The 19096-nt window shown below is 42.7% G+C and overlaps 1 protein-coding gene across 2 annotated transcripts in view; it reads right to left on the bottom strand.

The window, feature by feature from the left end:
• Positions 1-2869: 2869 nt before the first annotated feature.
• cntnap2b (contactin associated protein 2b) overlaps positions 2870-19096 on the bottom strand; it is a 40652-nt gene continuing 24425 nt past the window's right edge. Inside the window, exons 7-25 of one of the 2 annotated variants that reach the window (XM_027275413.1) lie at positions 17883-18008; positions 17204-17462; positions 16819-16968; positions 14105-14267; positions 13626-13732; positions 13427-13546; positions 12327-12442; positions 11897-11981; positions 11370-11526; positions 10525-10652; positions 10232-10402; positions 9383-9601; positions 8799-9035; positions 8024-8257; positions 7795-7928; positions 6973-7066; positions 5658-5888; positions 5502-5576; positions 2870-5189 (exon numbers count right to left, since the gene is read on the bottom strand). In XM_027275413.1, coding sequence (XP_027131214.1) covers positions 4990-5189; positions 5502-5576; positions 5658-5888; positions 6973-7066; positions 7795-7928; positions 8024-8257; positions 8799-9035; positions 9383-9601; positions 10232-10402; positions 10525-10652; positions 11370-11526; positions 11897-11981; positions 12327-12442; positions 13427-13546; positions 13626-13732; positions 14105-14267; positions 16819-16968; positions 17204-17462; positions 17883-18008 — 3006 coding nt within the window. In that variant the 3' untranslated portion in view covers positions 2870-4989. Of the gene's footprint in view, positions 5190-5501; positions 5577-5657; positions 5889-6972; positions 7067-7794; positions 7929-8023; positions 8258-8798; positions 9036-9382; positions 9602-10231; positions 10403-10524; positions 10653-11369; positions 11527-11896; positions 11982-12326; positions 12443-13426; positions 13547-13625; positions 13733-14104; positions 14268-16818; positions 16969-17203; positions 17463-17864; positions 18009-19096 lie in introns of both variants that reach the window. The other variant, XM_010754368.3, reaches the window with a different exon arrangement.

Genomic DNA, 19096 nt, shown 5'->3' with positions numbered 1-19096 from the left:
TTATTTATAAGTCCTTATTTCTTTTCAGTTTCATCATTATGGCTTTACAGCTGATGAAAAGCCAAAATTCAGTATCTCAGAAAATTTGTATTAAACATTTCTGTGACCTACCAGAGGGCAACATAGGTGATATCCAAGACAGCTACAAGTACCTTGGCATCCCACAGGCTAATGGAAACCATGAAGAGGCCACAAGGAAGTCAACAACAGCCAAATACCTCCAGAGAGTAAGGCAGGTCCTGAAAAGACAGTTGAATGGTAAGAACAAGGTCCAAGCCATCAACATGTACGCACTACCAGTCATCAGATACCCCGCTGGCATCATAAACTGGCCAAAGGAGGAGATAGAAGCCACAGATATCAAGACTAGAAAGCTCCTCACCATGCATGGAGTGTTCCACCCCAAGTCCAGCACCCTGAGACTATACACTAAGCGGAAAGAGGGAGGCCGAGGACTAGTGACTAGGACTAGTCCAACAAGACTACATCAGAAAGATGGCCCCGAAGGATGAACTGCTAAGTGAATGTCTCAGGCAGCAACCCTGATGAGAGTGCAGAGGAGGAGGAACAGACAACGTGGAGGGACAAACCCCTACATGGCATGTACCACCGTCAGATAGAGGAAGTGGCTGATATCAAGAAATCCTAACAGTGGCTAGATAATGCAGGACTGACAGACAGCACAGAGGCACTAATCATGGCAGCACAAGAACAGGCCATAAGCACAAGAGCCATAGAGGCCAGGATCTACCAGAGTAGACCAGACCCAAGATGCAGACTGTGTAAAGAAGCCCCTGAGACAGTCCAGCACATAGTAGCAGGGTGTAAGATGCTAGCTGGATCAGTGTACATGGAGAGGCACAACCAAGTGGCTGGGATAGTATACAGGAACATCTGCAACCAGTATGGAATAGAAGTACCTAAATCCCGATGGGCCACACCACAGAAGGTGGCTGAGAACAACAGGGCCAAGGTGCTGTGGGACTTCAGCTTCCAGACTGACAAACAGGTCCTGGCTAACCAACCAGACATAGTGGTGGTGGACAAAGAGCAGAAAAGGGTGGTGGTGATAGATGTGGCGATCCCAGCTGACGCCAACATCAGGAAGAAGGAACATGAGAAACTTGAGAAGTATCAAGGGTTGAAAGAGCAGCTGGAACGGATGTGGAAGGTCAAGGGTTGCGTGGTCCCCGTGGTAGTGGGGGCACTTGGGGCAGTAACCCCCAAACTGGGAGAGTGGCTCCAGCAAATCCCAGGAACAACATCTGAAGCCTCAGTCCAGAAGAGTGCAGTCCTCGGAACATCGAAGATACTGCGCAGAACCCTCAAACTCCCAGGCCTCTGGTAGAGGACCCGAGCTTGAGGATGACACGGATACCATATATATATAGTCCTGGTAGACGGCTGTGTTGACGTTGATACTTGATAAAACACAGTGGACCAAAACCAGCAGATGACATGGCTCCCAAATCAACACTGACTGTGGAAACTTACTTGAAGACCACTGGACTTCAAGTAACTTGGATTCTGTGTCTGTCCACTCTTCCTCCAGACTCTGGGACCTTGATTTCCAAATCAAATGCATAATTTACTTTCATCTGAGAAGAGGACTTTGAACCACTGAGCAACAGTCCAGTAATTTTTCTCCTTAGCCTAGGTAAGGCACTTCTGACATTGTCTCTGGTTCATGAGTGACTTGACATGAGGAATGTGAATGTTGTAGCTCATGTCCTGGATACGTCTGTGTGTGGTGGATCTTCATGCACCGACTTCAGCCTCAGTCCATTCTTTGTGAATTTCCCCCAAATTCTTGAATGGTCATTGCTTAACAATCCTCTCAAGGCTGCTGTTGTTCCTGTTGCTTTGGCATCTTTTTCTACCACACTTTTCCCTTCCACTCAACTTTCTATTAATTTACTTGAGTACACCATTCTGTGAACAGCCAGCTTCTTTAGCAATGACCCTTTGTGGCTTACCCTCCTTGTGAAGGATGGCAATGACAATGTCTTCTGGACAAATCAACTCAGAGACAGTTTAAAGGCTCAGGAAACCTTTGCAGGTGTTTTGAGTTAATTAGCTGATTAGAGTGCAACATTGTGAGTCTATAATATTAAACTTTTTCACAATGTTCTAATTTTTTGAAATACTGAATTTTGTCTTTTTATTAGCTGTAAGCCATAATTATCAAAATGAAAAGAAATAAACATTTAAAATATTTCACTGTGTGTAATCAATCTATATATGTTTCACTTTTTGAACTGAATTATTGAAATAAATGAACCTTTTCACAATATTACATTATAGGAGATGCGCCTGTATGTGGTATCTGCTCTTCCTTTCCTTGGGTGGTTTCATGAGTGTTTGATGGTACATTCAAGTTAAAGTTAAATTCAAACTTAATTTTTGATGAGGCACACCTTGAAAATCATGGCAGGAGACGACCTTATGAAGCTGATTGAGAGAAAGAGTGTGCAAAGCTGTCATCAAAGACAAAGAATTTAAAATATAAAAACAATTTTTTTGTTGGTGTGTTTTATAAAGACGTTTGTGTGTATGAATTACACGAGTCCATAACAACCTTCAGAGTGAGACTGAATTCAGTATTTTCTCATCTGGGTGGTGAATTTAAGTTAGACTCTGTTATTTAATATGAATATAGATTTTCTTCTGATAGCCCAAACTTTAAGTAAGTACAGAATACCGCTATGTCAATGATTTAATTACATTATTTTGGTGTGAGGGATCATTGTTTCATAATTTGGCATCCTTTAAAGCTTTAATTAAAAATCTATTATTAGTCAGTGTGAGATGTGTAATCAGATTACTCTCTGTCACATTTTCCAAGACAAAGAATGAGAGATCAGCTATAAACAGAACAGTTAGGCAAAGTTTTATACATATAACATGAAGAAAAAGCGATGTGATGCTACAGTGGCTTATCAAACAGAAGTGTGTCATTCAGTGTCAAACAGCATGCCGTTACACTGCAGCGCAGTCAAAGGAATACAAATGCAATACAATCAAATGTCAGGATGTAAGCCATAGTTCTGTATGTGGTTAACAAACATTCTTCTGCAGAATCATCATTCCACTTGATAAAAACAAAGACACAGTTCAGATTTGAGAAGAATCCTGAACTCAGAGTCCGTTCAGCCATCAGGAAGAAGCTGGCCTCAGTCCTCAGCATGGACACACTATCCTAACTCCAGATTTACTAAGCCTGACCAAACCAGTATCATCCCCACCAGTTACTCTCTCTTTCCTAAACACTGTGTTAAATGCAAAGTGTGAGGGAGCCTAGAGTGCGATAACTTCACATCCCTTTAAAGGAAAGAGAAACAAGCATTTTGGCGATGTTTTATTTGTTCCGTGTCGTCTGGCAGATGAGATGCTGAGTGTCAGCTTCACGTCATTTCATCATCTCTCATCCAGCACAGAGACACTGCAGGTCCAGAACGTGTTCATGTAGCTAGCTGGAAACTGCCAGCCTAGATAAAAATACACCTTCCAACCAGGCCTGTGGTACTCAAGACTCAGGTTTCTTCTGTCCTGGTGTTGACTTGTCTTGATCTCAGCCTCCTGAGAAGGCTGCAGAGGGTCCCCTCTGATACCACATGCACTGTTCTGATCCATCAATTACATGTGCAGATACTGATTATTTCCTATAGTGTGTCTTCACCACAAAATGTTTTGTTTCTAATCTTCTGTGTTAGAGCTGCTCAGGATGTTTCCTGTTTATATCAAATTTGAGTGACATTTAGTTCTATTTAAAAACAACAGGAGGACAACAGTGCAAATTTGAATTTGAACTTCAGTCGCACTCAACTTTTGAACACTTGTGGGTTGTATGTGTGTTATTGTTAGTTTCTGTCCTCATAAAGCAGATATCAGGTTTGAGCTGGGCTTATCTTCACTGTTAGCTGGGCACTTAGCTAACAAAGTACAATGATTAAATGAGACAGCTCTGGACGTAGTAGAGATGGGGTTTTTTAACCTTGTGATAAATCTAGGCGAGCACTTTGCTCCTGCTTCTAAACCCATCCCAAACCTGTCTCTGTGCGGATGAACCAAGTTTGAATGTGATCTTATCTGTCACCAGGTCACATGGCACACGAGAAGATTTCAAAAATGTTTCTTAATTATGTGAACAAACCTTGTATGTGGTATCACTTAGACAAATGTACTAGCATTGCTAACAAAAGGCAGTGAAGAAGTGAGTGCAGCTGTGGACTGACAGGACTCGGTTCATTCTTCAAAAGCTGAACTCAACTCTGAACTCATTTGGCAGCAACAGTCAAAGAAAAGATGCAGTCATTAAAGTTTCAACAATCACTTCTGCAAAGTCATTAAAAGACACTCAGTTATGTAGATGCAAAAATAAATACAAGTGTGACACTTCCTTTCCCGCACTGAGTCCAAATGATGCAGACCTGGCTACATCTCCTTCCCAGACAAGCAAGCCTGTCAGTACACACACACACACACACACAGACTTTATTGAAATAAATGTCAAATAAGGCAGGATTGCTACAGAGGTTAATAATCATTACCTTTAATGCCAGCACGAAGACATGAAGATATTCATCTATAAAAATGAACGCAAATAAACAACTGTGGTGAAAAAAACGGCTTAAATATGAATAAATAAATAAATAAATTTAGTTCAATTGAAATCAAATGACGAATGATGAAAGAAATACTCAAATAAAAGCTAATGAACACACTCACTCATCCAAGGCCTGTAACTTAATGGCACTGTCGTCCTGTCACACTGTCCATTGCAAATACACATGGGCTCTGCCAGGCAGTGCTCTGCCCTGTGCTTTAATACCCACGCTGTAATGCCATGGTGTCCATTGTCCATAAAGTTTTTGAATAAACCGCTCACTACATCCTCGAGGTTTCAAAGGTGGTGACCTCACTACTACTCCCTATGCTTAGAAAACTACATACATCCTAACGTCATGTGTCCGTGTTGTGGAGAGCGGCTCAGATGAACCACTCCTTCTTGCTCTCGTCTATGGTTTCGGTGAAGGCCGGGTCATTGACGATGATCGCTGCGTCGGCACAGTCCGCCGACTCGGCTCCCTTGGCTTCATTGGTGTGGTAGGAGCCTTTATGACGGAACATGTTGCGGATCACAAACACCATAATGCAGAGGACAGTGAAGATCACCATGGAGATGATACCTGGAAACAAAACAAATTCATTAACAGATACGAAATGAAATGTGCTGTCTAATGTGAGGCCAACATTGTTAACAGAGACAGAGCCTGTGACAAAGCGTCCTTTCCCGTGCATAAAAACTATTTTAAAAAAGACCACTGATGCGAACAGACTATGGAAAATAAAATACCTAAAATTCAGTGGAACCATCAGACATGACACAGCAATAAGAGACAGCAGCAAGACCATGAGATCGCTGTTTACTGATGGAGTAAACAGCTGCTATCTCACTGGTGGCACAAAAGGACAGTTCTAACACTTGAAATGAATTTTACCTCCAATTATGGCAGAGTTGCGATCCACTCCATCCTCACTGGCCTTGTCCTCGTTGAAGGGGAAAACAGCTCCAGCTGTGGACAAATCAAATCACTCATATTTGTTATCTGGTTGACTTTGGTGTGTCCTAATGTTCCTTCAAACTGTGTCTCTACCAGCTTCTAGGTGCCAGGGGTCACTAGCTGAGGCCATTGGGGAGATGGTGAGGGGTGAGGCTCCACAGTTGGACGGCACCAGGATCCCGTGGGTGCTGACGGGTGCTGCCAGGCCTGAGCGCAGCGCAGCTTTCAACGGCGCCACGCTGTTAAACTGAACTCTTGACAGACAGCCCACGAAGCCTGGTGTGTTGTAACGCTCGATAAGAATCGGGTCAATCTGTCCAGTTTCTACAAGAAAAGACACAGCAAGGATCACAACGGTACCATAGAAGAAAACCTTCTATCTCCATGAACTGAGCTGAAGATGACACATGGCAGCACATCATGTGGCTTTTACATTTTACATAGCATAGACTAAAAACACATTAGACTGAGCTAAACATTAAAAGGTGTGTTTTTGTCAGAGATTTAAATGTTGGAAGGTCGGTACAGTCATGGATGTGTTTCTAGAGAGTTCTAGAGGGAGGGGGCGGCTACAGAGGAGGCATGGTCTGAAGGACAGAGGTGATGTGGTCACAGGTGTGGGTGTGGGTAAGCAGACATGCAGCAGAGTTTTGAGAACAATGGCAGTTCTGGTGATTTGATTTCTGTGATGTTCAAAGCAGAGGTTATTGTCAAAGATGACTCCGAGGTTGCAACTGTGATGGGATGGAGACAGGGTGGAGGTGTCAATGAGAGGCAGAAAGTGTCAGTGGTTTTGGTTTTATTACATAACACACCCTGCTGACTGACTGAGTTATGACATTAGTGATAGTATACACATTACTTGCATGTAGTCTTCAAAACAGAAAACTATGTTAATTTAACAGACTGTGACAGAAAGTACCACAAATATAAACAAACTTACTTCTCTGTAACAACTTAATGCTGTCGCCTTTACATATTTGATGTGCAGTAAAAGCATATCACGCATTATAGGCACTCTGTATCAGATAGAACTGTGTGTAGGGCTGGGTAGAGGGGGTTCAAACACTGACTATGGAATTAAAATGCCCCCAGTTGGATTCCCATCATTCCCAATCAGCAGTCTGAAACACTGGCTGACTATAAATGAAGATCCAATTGAATGGGATTAATCTTCAGAGGGAGGCGGGTAAAAACATCATATCATAAAGACATGTTATTAATACTTTAATCATTGCCTAGTAAGAGGTTGTCACAGAGATGAGACCATTCTGTGGGTAAATCATGTGACCCCATTCACCAGTGTTTACACTCACTGACACACTTTAAAATACAAGTGGTGAAATACACGCACACCAAGCATCACACTGAAGGCACGAAGAGAAGAATCACACACATGCACGCTTACCAAAGACCTTTCCGAGAAAGATACTTTTGACCAAGTTGAACTGGGTGTCGGAGGCCTCAGGCAGGGTGTGTGTCGACACTGGGTAGTGGTCGAGCTGGCAACATGGCAAAAAGAAGAAGGGCAGCTGAGACAACAAGAAGTCTAAAGTGTGCATGTAACTCTGAAGGAGAAGTTCTAATGAAAACTCATTTCCATTCTACCCATTTCCTCTTCCTCTTTCCTGGAAATAAGAACCTAAACTGCATTTAAAAGAAATGTATGATAAGAAGAAGAAATATCCTGTAACTTCTGCCACAATAGAGTACAGGTCAAATATAGTTCCTGAAGTAAACAGAATGTATGACAAAAGTTATAGTCAAAGTGTTTCACAGCCACACTTATGTTGTGTCTTTCATACTGTGAACCTGCCCAAATGATTGGTACTGTGCGTCCCTGATATTTATTTGTTATTTATTGTTTGTCATCATCTATTCTTTAAAACAAATCAAAAATGAAAAGAGAAATATCCATAAAGTACACTGCTGTCTGCTCATCTGCAGTCAGTCAGTGAACATACACATCATGTTAATGAGTGAGATTGACAGTGTTTATGGTGTATTCTGGCTGTTTCCTCTGGCTCCCAGTCCTTACAGTAGCTAAGCTAAGCTAAGCTAAGCTAAGCCAGTCCAGTTGCAGATCTGTAGTTGACACACAGACACTTCACTTCACTCTCAGACAAACATGTAAGCCTGTGGAACATGTTGAATTGTGACTGTACCACAGTGTGACAGCTGTCTTTCTTTCTTATGATCAGCACACAGGCTCAGGTCAGGAAGCACTAACCTGTAGTCGAATCTCTCTTAAGTTCCTCGTTATGTTGACAGAGTGTGGCTGTCCGTTGGCCATGTTACGATGGTCAACATCTATGGTGTAAGGTTCTGTTAGCCCCCCGAGACTGTAGCGAATCTGGAGAGTGCCTGGACACAAACATATAGAGACAATAATGTAACAGCCGTTCATAAGATATATATATATTTCAAATATTGATCAGGTATGATGTTGATGTACCTACCATTATGCCTGAGCACCACAGCCACATAGTCCTGAGTCCTGGAGCTGATGTAGACCAGGATGCTCGGAGCACTGGAGGTACTGAAGCTGAACACCAGCTCCTCCTGAGTCAGGTTGGACTCATTAGGAACACCAACACCTGACGGGCTCTTCACCTCCCGCAACGCAAACGGACCCGCCTCTGGCAGGAAGTCATACCGCACCAGTGTTCCCGTCTCAAAGTAGCCACCGACATCTACCACATGTACAGAAACCATCACAGAGGTGTATGTTTCTACATAATCTAAACATCTACTGTAACCTCTCACCAACTATGCATTAGATACAGCTGTTTATCCTTTCGAGGTTCCTAACTGGGTGAAATGACCCAGAAGTATCTGGGTGGCAACTCTGATGAATCTCCAAGTACCATCGCTATGACGATGTTAAAATAAAGCAGCAGAGGCGACCCCACTCAGCTACAGTCAGTTCACACAGGAGCCAGGCTTACTCCTAGTACAGAGCTGATCTGGTGGAAAACCACACTGCAGAGTTTTTGAACCATTCATTCTTTACTCATGGATGTATGCGTACGATATGTCCTGAACAGGACAGCTTACATTCTAATTACATTCCAACATCATTTATTTCCATTTAAGTTTGACTTTTTTGACAGTATGTGGTGAAGCACTAAACACCTCCACACACACATCCTAGTTGATGGACTTCACTTCTGTCTGTCTGTCTTTGACAGCTGACCTTTCACACACACAGTCACACCTCTTCACACTGATTACCGTCTGTGCAGAAGGGTCCATCATATGCAGTGAGGGAGCAGTCACACGAGTATCCGTTGTACTGCTCCACGCACTTCCCTCCACTCCTGCAGTGCATGCCATAGTTGCTGCAGTGGCCCTGGCAGCCTGGATTCACCCCCGGAGTCACCTTTGCTCTCTCCTCCAGGTCAAAGGTCACTCCATTTATCTTCAGAGCCCGCATGCAGCCCAGGAAACCCCTCTGACCACTCGAGGCACCTGAAACAGCAGAGGTATGAAGACTAGAGTTTGATTCAGGCTTCAGTCAGGCTTGTTAACAGATGTGTGAATCATGTCATCACTCTGATGTGTATTATTTCGGTATTATTAACTTAACTATACTTATGCATGCTTGTTGAAGTGTGAACAAGTTCCCCGGGAGAATCCTGCTGTTCACATTCTTTCAGATCTCCCTCAGGGGAGCTGTGTCCAACTCATTGGCTACAGATGATCATAATGTATGACTGTGAGCTGTGGAGAATGCATCAGGTGTATGTATGTGTGTGTGTGTGTGTGTGTGTGGGTGGGTGGGTGGTTGGGTGTGGGGCTGTATGTGTGTATCTTACCAACATACAAGTCACTGTAGAAGTCCAGTTTTGTGTGTCCCTGTGGGGGGGTGGGTCTGGCCTCCCTGTACTGTCCGTTAAGCTGCAGCACAGCCTCCTTGATGTTCTTCTCAGCCTCCACACGATGCCATTGGTCATCGTTCAGAGGCACTGGCGAGTGGACACTAAGCTCCATCCGCTCACTGCCCACATCAAATGAGAAGGAGACCACAGAGCCGCCTGGAGCACCGGGATAAAAATCAAACATGAGTAACGCGTTCAGACTCCACTAAGGATCCATTTGGAACAATATAGAACAACAACAAACTTATGCTTGAGAATTTCAATAAATCATGCTTTAAACCTCAGAAATATTTCAGGGATCAGATCTTTACTTCCTGCCTTTGACTTGCACAAAGTCACCCCAAGTTATTCAGCAGAACATTTAGTGCCCCATGACTCGTCACTCCACCTTGTTCCACAGTGACAGATTACTTAGATTTAGGGTGACTTTGCAGTTAGGGCTCCAACACTGTGGAATGACCTGTCGGAGGAGAGCCGAGCCGAGCTGCTTACCAGCAACTTTTAAATCAATTTAAATGAGCTTTTATAAAAAAGCTGTTTCTGATTTAATTTACTCTCTCTGTGCAGTTTTGTGTTGACTTTCTAAACCGCCTCACCTGATTAAATAAATGTGTTTCTATTAAACTGTGATTAGATCAAAACTATTAGAGCAGCTTTCACTGAGTTACACCTGATACTTCAGCCCTCTGTGTTGATTTTGGTCATTTCAAATGGTAGTATTTAAAGTTTGGGTTTAAACAAATGTGAATAAGTCATTTATATCTCAGTGTCCACACACAGACACACCTCTGAGCTCAATGTGAAGGAAGTCGCTGGTTCCCAGGTTCTCAAGGAAGACTCCGTGAGTGGAGGAGGTCTTAAAGTAGAAGGAGATATCAGTACTGGTTTCTCCTCTGAAGGAAGGGAAGTGGAGGTAGGAGGCAGGGTTGGTGAAGGATGCTGCGCTCCAGTAGTTCCCTTCAGAACACAAGAGCAAGACGTGGAACACTCATGTTTCATATGAGATACCAGTATGTGTGTGTGTGTGTGTGTGTGTGTGTGTGTGTGTGTGTGTCTGTATGTGTGTGTAAAACACTCACGGTCCCCCCGGCATTTGAGTGGCCCGATTGTCAGTTTGGCCTCAGATCCAGCTCTGCTTGTATCACCAACCACAACCTGACCGACAGGCAGATGGTCTTTATATACCAACAGGCCTGCATCCTCCCTCCTGCACACACACATACAGGGAAACAAACATCTGTCAAACAAGTCAGGATTTAAGGAAAACCAAGTCTGATTAGTAGAGATGCATTCATCTCATGGCCATGTTTATTAGTCGACCGTGACAACCCAGAGCTGAGACCAGGAGGCGGAGCTGCAGTCTCACTCTTGATATATATTTAGACTGTTTTCTCCCCTTACCTTACCAAATAACTCATTCTTCATCTAAGCCATCAACCTGCCTCTTGGACCCCATCCAACAGTCAACATCAGCAACTGATTTAGCTTCTGATTAGCATTTTCTGAAGTTATCTACATTCATATGCAAATATCTATAGTTGCTAATCAGACTGCACAGGAAGTCGCCCCCAGAGGCTGATGTTTCTTAGTTTGCTTCTCTTCCTAACTGAACACATTTGATTCATTTGATGTTAGAGTTTTTCTGTCCATTTGACATGTTGAACCATAATATTTTAATATAATATATAATTTTTCACATTTGATTTGACAAAATAACCCAAATAAAAGTTCTTTCTTCTGTTAAACTTCCACTAAAATTAGAGAAGATTTCAAGACATGAGTTGCAGATTGCAGCAGGAAGTACTGCAGACTGTGTTGGATATTTAAAAATGAGACACAGGAGTGACGGTAAGCATTACAGTTCAGTGCCAGTGTCCAAACTCTGTCACCTTCACTAGTTCAAAAAAAGATGTGGTCCACTTACCAGCTGCGCAGGTCAGCGTCACAGTTGCAGTAGTGTTTGGGGTCAGTACAGTTGTGTTCGATACCACAGGAACACTTCTGTATGCCCGGCCCTGAGCCCCCCCAGTAGGAGTGCTTCTCATTGGCTCTTCCTACCCACCAGGTAAACGGGGAGCCATCTGGGAGTTAAACCAAGAGCCTGCAGTCAGTTTACTTCCACTATGATGAGATCAATTCTTAAGTCAGACAGCATGCTCGTCACATAAACATGAACAGACTTGAAGGTGTGATCCTGTATTAATTAATAGTACAAACAGTCAGGTCATTAGGACTGTGTGCACCACTCTCTTTCAGCTGCTGTCACATCTTCAAATACTGCATGTGCTGTAGTTGTGTCACCTTTGAACCTCAGTACGCCTGATGGCTCACACATGGATGCCAAAAAGAATCTGTTTCATGGCTAATTTGCATTCATGGAAAAAACATTAGTTTCATTTCATTAGTGAGTGAAAAGTCAGAGGCAAAGCTGAGACATCTGTGCTACTTCACCTGGAGTGTTGAGCAGACGAGACATCCTGCAGGCGTAGGCTACATACTGTTCACAGTACTCTGCACTGCTGGTGACTGACAGCACCTGGACAAAGACAAAAAGAGACCTTCAGGCTTTCTTAGTGACTATGTGAAACTTTTCAGTGTACTGCTGTCACCACAGTAAAATTAACTCTGCTCAGTTGCTCTCTATAACAAGAGTTTTACGAAAGGAGAACTGAGAGGTAGCCTGGTATCACCAGACTGAAAGCTCTCCGTTTATTTTGGATTTTCACGAGGCACGTAATAAAGGGGCTCAGACCACAATGGCTCTGGGTGTGATCATGAAAGGAAACATCAATACAACATAGAGTAAAGAAATCACCTGAAGAGCGTGTGCAACATGACTTAAAAGACAGGATAATGTACAGCAGAGGTGGTCATTGTGTACCTGTTCATCAGTCACGTTGTAGGTGATCTGCAGCACTGCCTTCCCCTCTTGGTCTGCACTGCTGACTGATGTTTGAGGAGACAGGTTGTTCTTCAGCGTGGTCCAGACCTTTTCTTCTACAAGACCACAAAACACAGGCTCTATATAGACCCCACACCTTCCTCACCAAACATTACCACACTATACAGTAAACTAGCAAATACATCAGATTTTTGATTTCTTCACTGAATTATATTTGGCAGCTAATATTGCCTTTAATAACTGACTTAAGCAGGCGAGTGACTTCGTAAATAAGAGTTCACCAGTGTATGTTATGATGAGTGTGCAGAGAAGGTCATTTGACCAGAGAATACAGAAGACAGTAGTGAGTTCTGGCAGAATGAGAAATTGCGTGGAGCTTAAATAAATTCTCTTCTTATCAAACAAGTATAGTCAATTTAAATCTTGAGTTTGGCAGCAGATGTAAAAGAGGAACAATCTTCACCATGGACTATAATATAGTCACAGGCTGAGGGAGGAACAATGCATCTAACCAGATTCTAAAGTGTTTCTAAACCATACACTGCTCCAGGCTCAGTAATGTTCAAGGTGGACGAACACATAGAACTCTTCCAACCAAAACACATGACTACTCTTGGCAGCATTTAATAAATGATTAGACATCAAGACTTTGTAGTCTATTTAATAAAATGTAATGATCCACAGATCCACAGATTAATTTTCACTTGGTCAATGAACATTACTGCACAATCTAGGTCAATGTAGGTCATTGTGATCTTTCAAAATAGCTATAACACATGACATAGAGAAAATATATACAGTGTGATAGACACGGTGCTGTCCACAGTGTGTTCATGCTGTCAGTTATGGCAAAATACAGTGTGTGCTGTCAGTACCCAGGCGGTGCACTCTCAATGGTAAAACAGTTTATTGTGTATTGTGTAAGCATACTGCATAGAAGAGAACTATATCCACACCACAGAAGCTACTGTGACATTCACAAAAACAATACTGTTCTGACTGATTTACAAACAGACATGGGAAGACCTTTTGCAGGGTGTAATAAGCAAAGCTAGTACACCCTTTTCATGGCATCTCACCTGTCATGTCACAGCTGACTCTGAAGGGGGCGACAGACCCACTGCCATCTGGGTCGATCCAATAGCTCCCTGAACTTTTCCCCTGGTGCTTATACTCCTCACAGGACTGCTGATACATCGCTACAGATGATACAAAACACACAGCTCAGCAGACATAATGTGTGTGTGTGTGTGTGTGTGTGTGTGTGTGTAAACTTACAGGTGTGGCAAGTAGCTCCGGTGTATCCAGTGCCACTACAGTTGCAGCTGAACGTGTCCCACGTCTGAGAACAGCGGCCACCGTGCTCGCAGTGGTTCGGGACACACCTGACACGACACACAGTGAAGGAAGCTCAAGTCAAGACCAGTTTCCAACTACCCAGTGAACCACCCTGCTTCCTCCTGCTGTTTCTTCTAGTGTGTGGGATTTAGTGGCATCTAGAGGTGTGGTTGCTGACTGCAACCCCCTCACCTCACCCTCTCCTTCCTAAAGGAGAAAATGCAGTGGCAGTGAAATACGCGAAAAACCTGAAAAGCCTAGTCTAGAAGCAATGTTTAATTTGTCCTTGCACAATCATTTTCAGATGATTATACACTAATAAACACATAGTTCTGAAGATTATATTCAATTTCTGCCATATTCTATAAACAGACCCTCTGAATGTGACAGACTGAACCTTTGTCCTTTGAGTTGTGTACCTGTCTATGATGGCACACATATCCAGGCTGACGTTTTCAAAGGTTCCAATGAGGCCCTGTTCCACAGCCCTGAGGTCAGCTAGATGGTCGTCGATGTGGATCATCTGCATGCATCCCTGGAAGGAGCGCTGAAGTGATCGGGTGTTAGTGTGCAGGAAGTAGCCTGGAGACAAATGGAGGAGGTCAGAGGTCATCATTTATTAATTACTGGAGAAACACTGATTATGAAACATATATAATACAACCCCAATTCCAAAAAAGTTGGGACGTTGTGTAAAATGTAAATAAAAACAGAATGAAATCATTTGCAAATCTCACAAACCCATATTTTATTCTCAATAGAACATAAACAACATATCACGTGTTTAAACTGAGACGTTTTATCATTTCTTTTTGAAATTGATGGGAGCAACATGTCTCAAAAAAGTTGGGACAGAGTGATGTTCATTGTGTAGCATCCCCTCGTCTTTTAAAAACTGTCTGTACAACTATAGCTGCTCAACAGTCCTGGGCTTTCGTTGTTGGATTTTTTGTTTTATGATACACCAAATGTTTTCTTTTGGTGAAAGGTCTGGACTGCAGGCAGGCCAGTTCAGCACCCAGACTTCTCCTGCAAAGCCATGGTGTTCCCTGAAAGAGACGTTGTCTGGATGTGAGCATATATTACTCTAAAACCTCTATGTACTTTTCAGCATTGATGGTACCTTTCTAGATGTGTAAGCCGCTGACGACATAGGCACTAATACAACCCCATACCATCAGAGATGAAGAGTTTTGAACTGGCTGTTGATGACAAGTTGGATGGTCCTTCTCCTCTTTAGTGAGCAGGACACAGCGCCCATTGTTTTACAAAAAGAATTTATTTTTGTCTGAGGGCGTGAAGATTATGAGCATCCAGTTTTGACCTTTGACCTTGTCCTTTGTTCCTCCTGATTCTCTGAATGTTTGATGATATTTTACACTGTAGATAGTGGGATCTTCAAAGTCTTTGCAATTTCACATTGAGGAACATTTTTCTGAAATTGTTAAACCAATTTTTGACGTAGTTTGTCACAGATTGTGAACCTCTGAAATGCTCCTTTTATACCCAGTCATGTTACTGACCTGTTGCCAATTAACCTAATTAACTGTCAAATGCTCCTCCAGTTGTTTTTGATTTGTGCTGCATACTTTTCCAGCCGTTTGTTGCCCAAGTGCCAACTTTTTTGAAATGTGTTGCTCAATCTATCAATGTGTTGCTCCCATCAATTTCAAAATGAGCTAATATTTTCTATGAAATGATAAAATGTCTCAGTTTTAACGTGACATGTTGTTTATGTTCTATTGGGAATAAAAAGGGTTTGTAAGATTTGCAAATCATTGCTGTTTTTATTTTACGAAGCGTCCCAACTAGGGATGCAAATTATCGATTAATTAGTTGATTGACCTTATCGGTCGATTAACGATTAACTGATAAGCGGCTTTTTTCCTGAGAACATACATTTCTCACGGTGTCTTTTAACATAAAGCTAAATATTGCTTATATACTGAATAAAAAATGCATGTTATATTCCTCAACTAATGTTTTATTGTACCAGTTGGGATACGGTACAGATATGGCATTTAACCAAAATAAATTCTGCACAGAAATTTGAAATACATAAAAAAAAATAATTGTGCACTGGCTCACCTGTTGCATGTGAAACATTAAGCAACATAAAATATTTTTTAAAGCTATACAATATGGGCTTAGCCTGCACAATATTAAGCCTACATATAATTATCTGGTAAAGTACTTACATGAAAAACTTGAAACATTAGCAGCACCACTTATAATCTCCCTTGTTCTGAGAAAGGTCACAGTAAGATTACTAGCCCTGGACACTTACAGTAACATGTAGTACTGAACACAGCTTCAATCATCCCTGAGGAAGGTGACAGGAAAATTAGAGGGCCTCTATTTAACAATTTCCCGCAGAAATGTTGAGAGTGACGAGAGAGCTGAGCGTGTTCATTTACACACAGGAGCATTAAGCAATTAGCATTAGCATGTTAGCAATCAGCATGCATTTAATTCTTAGAGGCTAATGCTAATTGCTAGCGCGTCAGCACGGCTGCAGGTTTTGAAGGTGGTATCTTAGTGAACTCGTAGAGCTGCTGAACTTAAACGTAGCACCACAGAGTTTAACTGAGCGTCTTTGTCATCATTGCTTAGTTTGAAATGCTCCATACTCCACTCCAGGTCTGTCGCCGCGTTACGTTCAGGTACGTTCGCTGTGGCCTAGATTAAGCTATGGTACCCTCAACTGGAGACACCATGAAATCTCACTGAAAAAACTTCTGTGGAAAATGGCCCTAGATTCAGTTAACCCGATTAATTTAATTTAATCGATTAAATTCTTTTCAACAATTAACCGATTAATCGATTAACTGTTTACATCTAGTCCCAACTTTTTTGGAATTGGGGTTGTATTGAGTATATATATATAATATCCTAGTAGTAAAATGATGAATCCTTTATTTTATGTCAGATGTAATCAGGCTTCATCATACAATGTCTTTGTCTGTCTTTATTGTAAAGTGAGTAACGACACACTTTATTCCTTTGACTTTGACTTGAAGCTGACTCAGGTAAATGAAGTACATTATTCTCTACCTGAAAATTCAAATATCATCCTGTGCTGCCTGATGAAGTAAATAAAGTTACTTTGGATGGTGACTTTTGGAATAATCACCTCCAAAGAAGTAGGTTCCTCCAGTCTGAATCTGAATGGGGATGGCTGTTCTGACTGTGGACGCTTCATCTCCATCTACTGTCAGCATAGCATAATTCTCCAGTGCATTCAGATGGACACTGTGCCACTGGCCATCGTTCAGACTTGAACCTGCAAGAAGGGATTGATATGGAAGAGATGAATGACTGTGAATCACTGTGGACAGGTTTCTTTGTGCTACAACAACCTGCTCACTGTACATTGTCACATTTATTACACAGATACTTAGAAGACAAATCAATAAATTGATGCAAACAAAGTTCATGATCAAAGTTGATGATTGTGTCATTAAAACAGGAAATGGCTGAACAAACTGGAGGTGACTGAACCAATGAGCCGAGCTCACCTGATGAGATGTCAATACGTGTGTTCTTCTTCTGTGTCACATTCATGTAAACGGTGACCTTGCCCTCCGTCAGTCCCACCTCCACCCAGCCGTCAGCCAGCGCTGTGAACATCAGCAGCCCGTTGGGGTTCCATGTCCTGAAAGACAGGCTGACGGACAGGGTGTCGCCGTCACTCTGACCTGGCAGCCGCAGGAAGGACGTGGAGTTGAAGAAGACGGAGAATGAGTTGGACTCGGCGCACGAGAACGTCAGGTTACGCTACGGTGGGACAGAGGGGGGGGGGGGGGGTCACAGGAGTACATTTTACTTCTGGACTATTTTACTCATCAGCAGTAACACTACACTACATCACTGCAAGTCAAATATTCCTCTAAAGGGCCTCAGGGGGCTGGAGCCAATCCCAACTGACTGTGGGGGTGAGGCGGGGTTTAACTCTGCAGTCACAGAGTTTACACATAGAGATAACCATTCACATACATATTCACACCTCTGCACAGTACAGGGCACAGAGCAAAACATGCATAGGCCTCAACTGGTGGGCGCCTTTCTGTTTTTTTTAGGTTTTTAAATAAAAATGAAAAGACACTATCTACAAACACAGATAAAGAAAACCAATGTAAGTTAGTCACACACACACACAGGCAGAGAGAGTTGTCTTACAAAGCTGGACGTGTCCACCTTTTTCCTGCGGACCAGGTTAGTGATGTTGTCTCCGTTGTAGGTGATTCCTTCCATGCAGCCCACGAAGTTCTCTCTGCCTCCTGAGCTCGGCTTCACTGATACTGGCAGCCCTCCAAAATTGATCTGAAGACACACAGCAGAGTAGACAACACGAACTAAATCACAATCATCCACTTTGGGGATACGTGTTGGTCACGCTAGTGCAATAAACCTCAATCTTGAATTTAACAATTTTTTTTGCCTTTACAAGCTTTTATTTGACAGAGACAGCTGAAGAGTGACAGGAATGGGGGGAGAGAGAGACGGGGAACAACATGCAGCAAATGGCCACAGGTCGGATTCAAACCCTGGGCCGTTGCAGAAAGGACTGAGCCTTTCTGTCTGATTTGTACAGATTAGTGGACAGAAAATGCAGAAGTACAAACATTTGTATATTCAAACATTTCCAGACATTGGTCAGCTGTAGTCCTGCTGACACAACATCACAACTTCTTCAGAAATGTGTAAAAACTGATGAGTAGACTTCAACTGTAGACACCACATAAACCCTCTAACCTAGGGGTGGGCAAACTTTTTGACTCTTTGTGTATGTTATTAGCAGGGACGTCACTAGGTTTAAGAAACTGGGGTGGCTTAGCCCATAGAGGAGAAAAGTTATTGCGCGCGCCGAAAATTTTTTCAGAGCACCAATTAAAGCTTTGTCAATCAATTGATTAATCTAAAGACGATGACGCCTCCATACACCCACACACACACACACAGTAGAGACGAGATAGTAAGTCCCGAGCGATCAGAAAATAAGATGTCTTTCACAAATTGTCGATACAAGCAATACTTCACCTATACTGAGATGAAAGATAAGAATGTATATGTGAAGTGTAGATTGTTGCTGGGGGAAAACGTTTATCCACGTCTGTTACCAGTAACGAGTTATTTCTACAACAGAGTAATTACGTTACTAACGCAGGTACTTTTTTTGAGGAGTAACTAGTAACTATGGCTAAAGAAAATGGAAAAAAAATCCCAATATACATTATTCGACCCGCCCCAGCCCGCCCCACCAATAAAGTGGAACATTCTCTACCCGCACCGTCCCGCCCCGCGGGCGGACCGCGGGTGCCCGCGGGTTTCGGGCCGGCCCGCGCATCACTAGTGTGGAGTCGAATCTTGGGAGTTCGCCCCGGAGAAACTACTTCGGCCCTGGAGAAGAC

Source organism: Larimichthys crocea, unplaced genomic scaffold, assembly GCF_000972845.2.
Source record: "Larimichthys crocea isolate SSNF unplaced genomic scaffold, L_crocea_2.0 scaffold123, whole genome shotgun sequence".
Taxonomy (NCBI): domain Eukaryota; kingdom Metazoa; phylum Chordata; class Actinopteri; family Sciaenidae; genus Larimichthys; species Larimichthys crocea.
The sequence above is the reverse complement of the archived record's forward strand: the minus strand, read 5'-3'. Positions and strand labels throughout refer to the sequence as shown.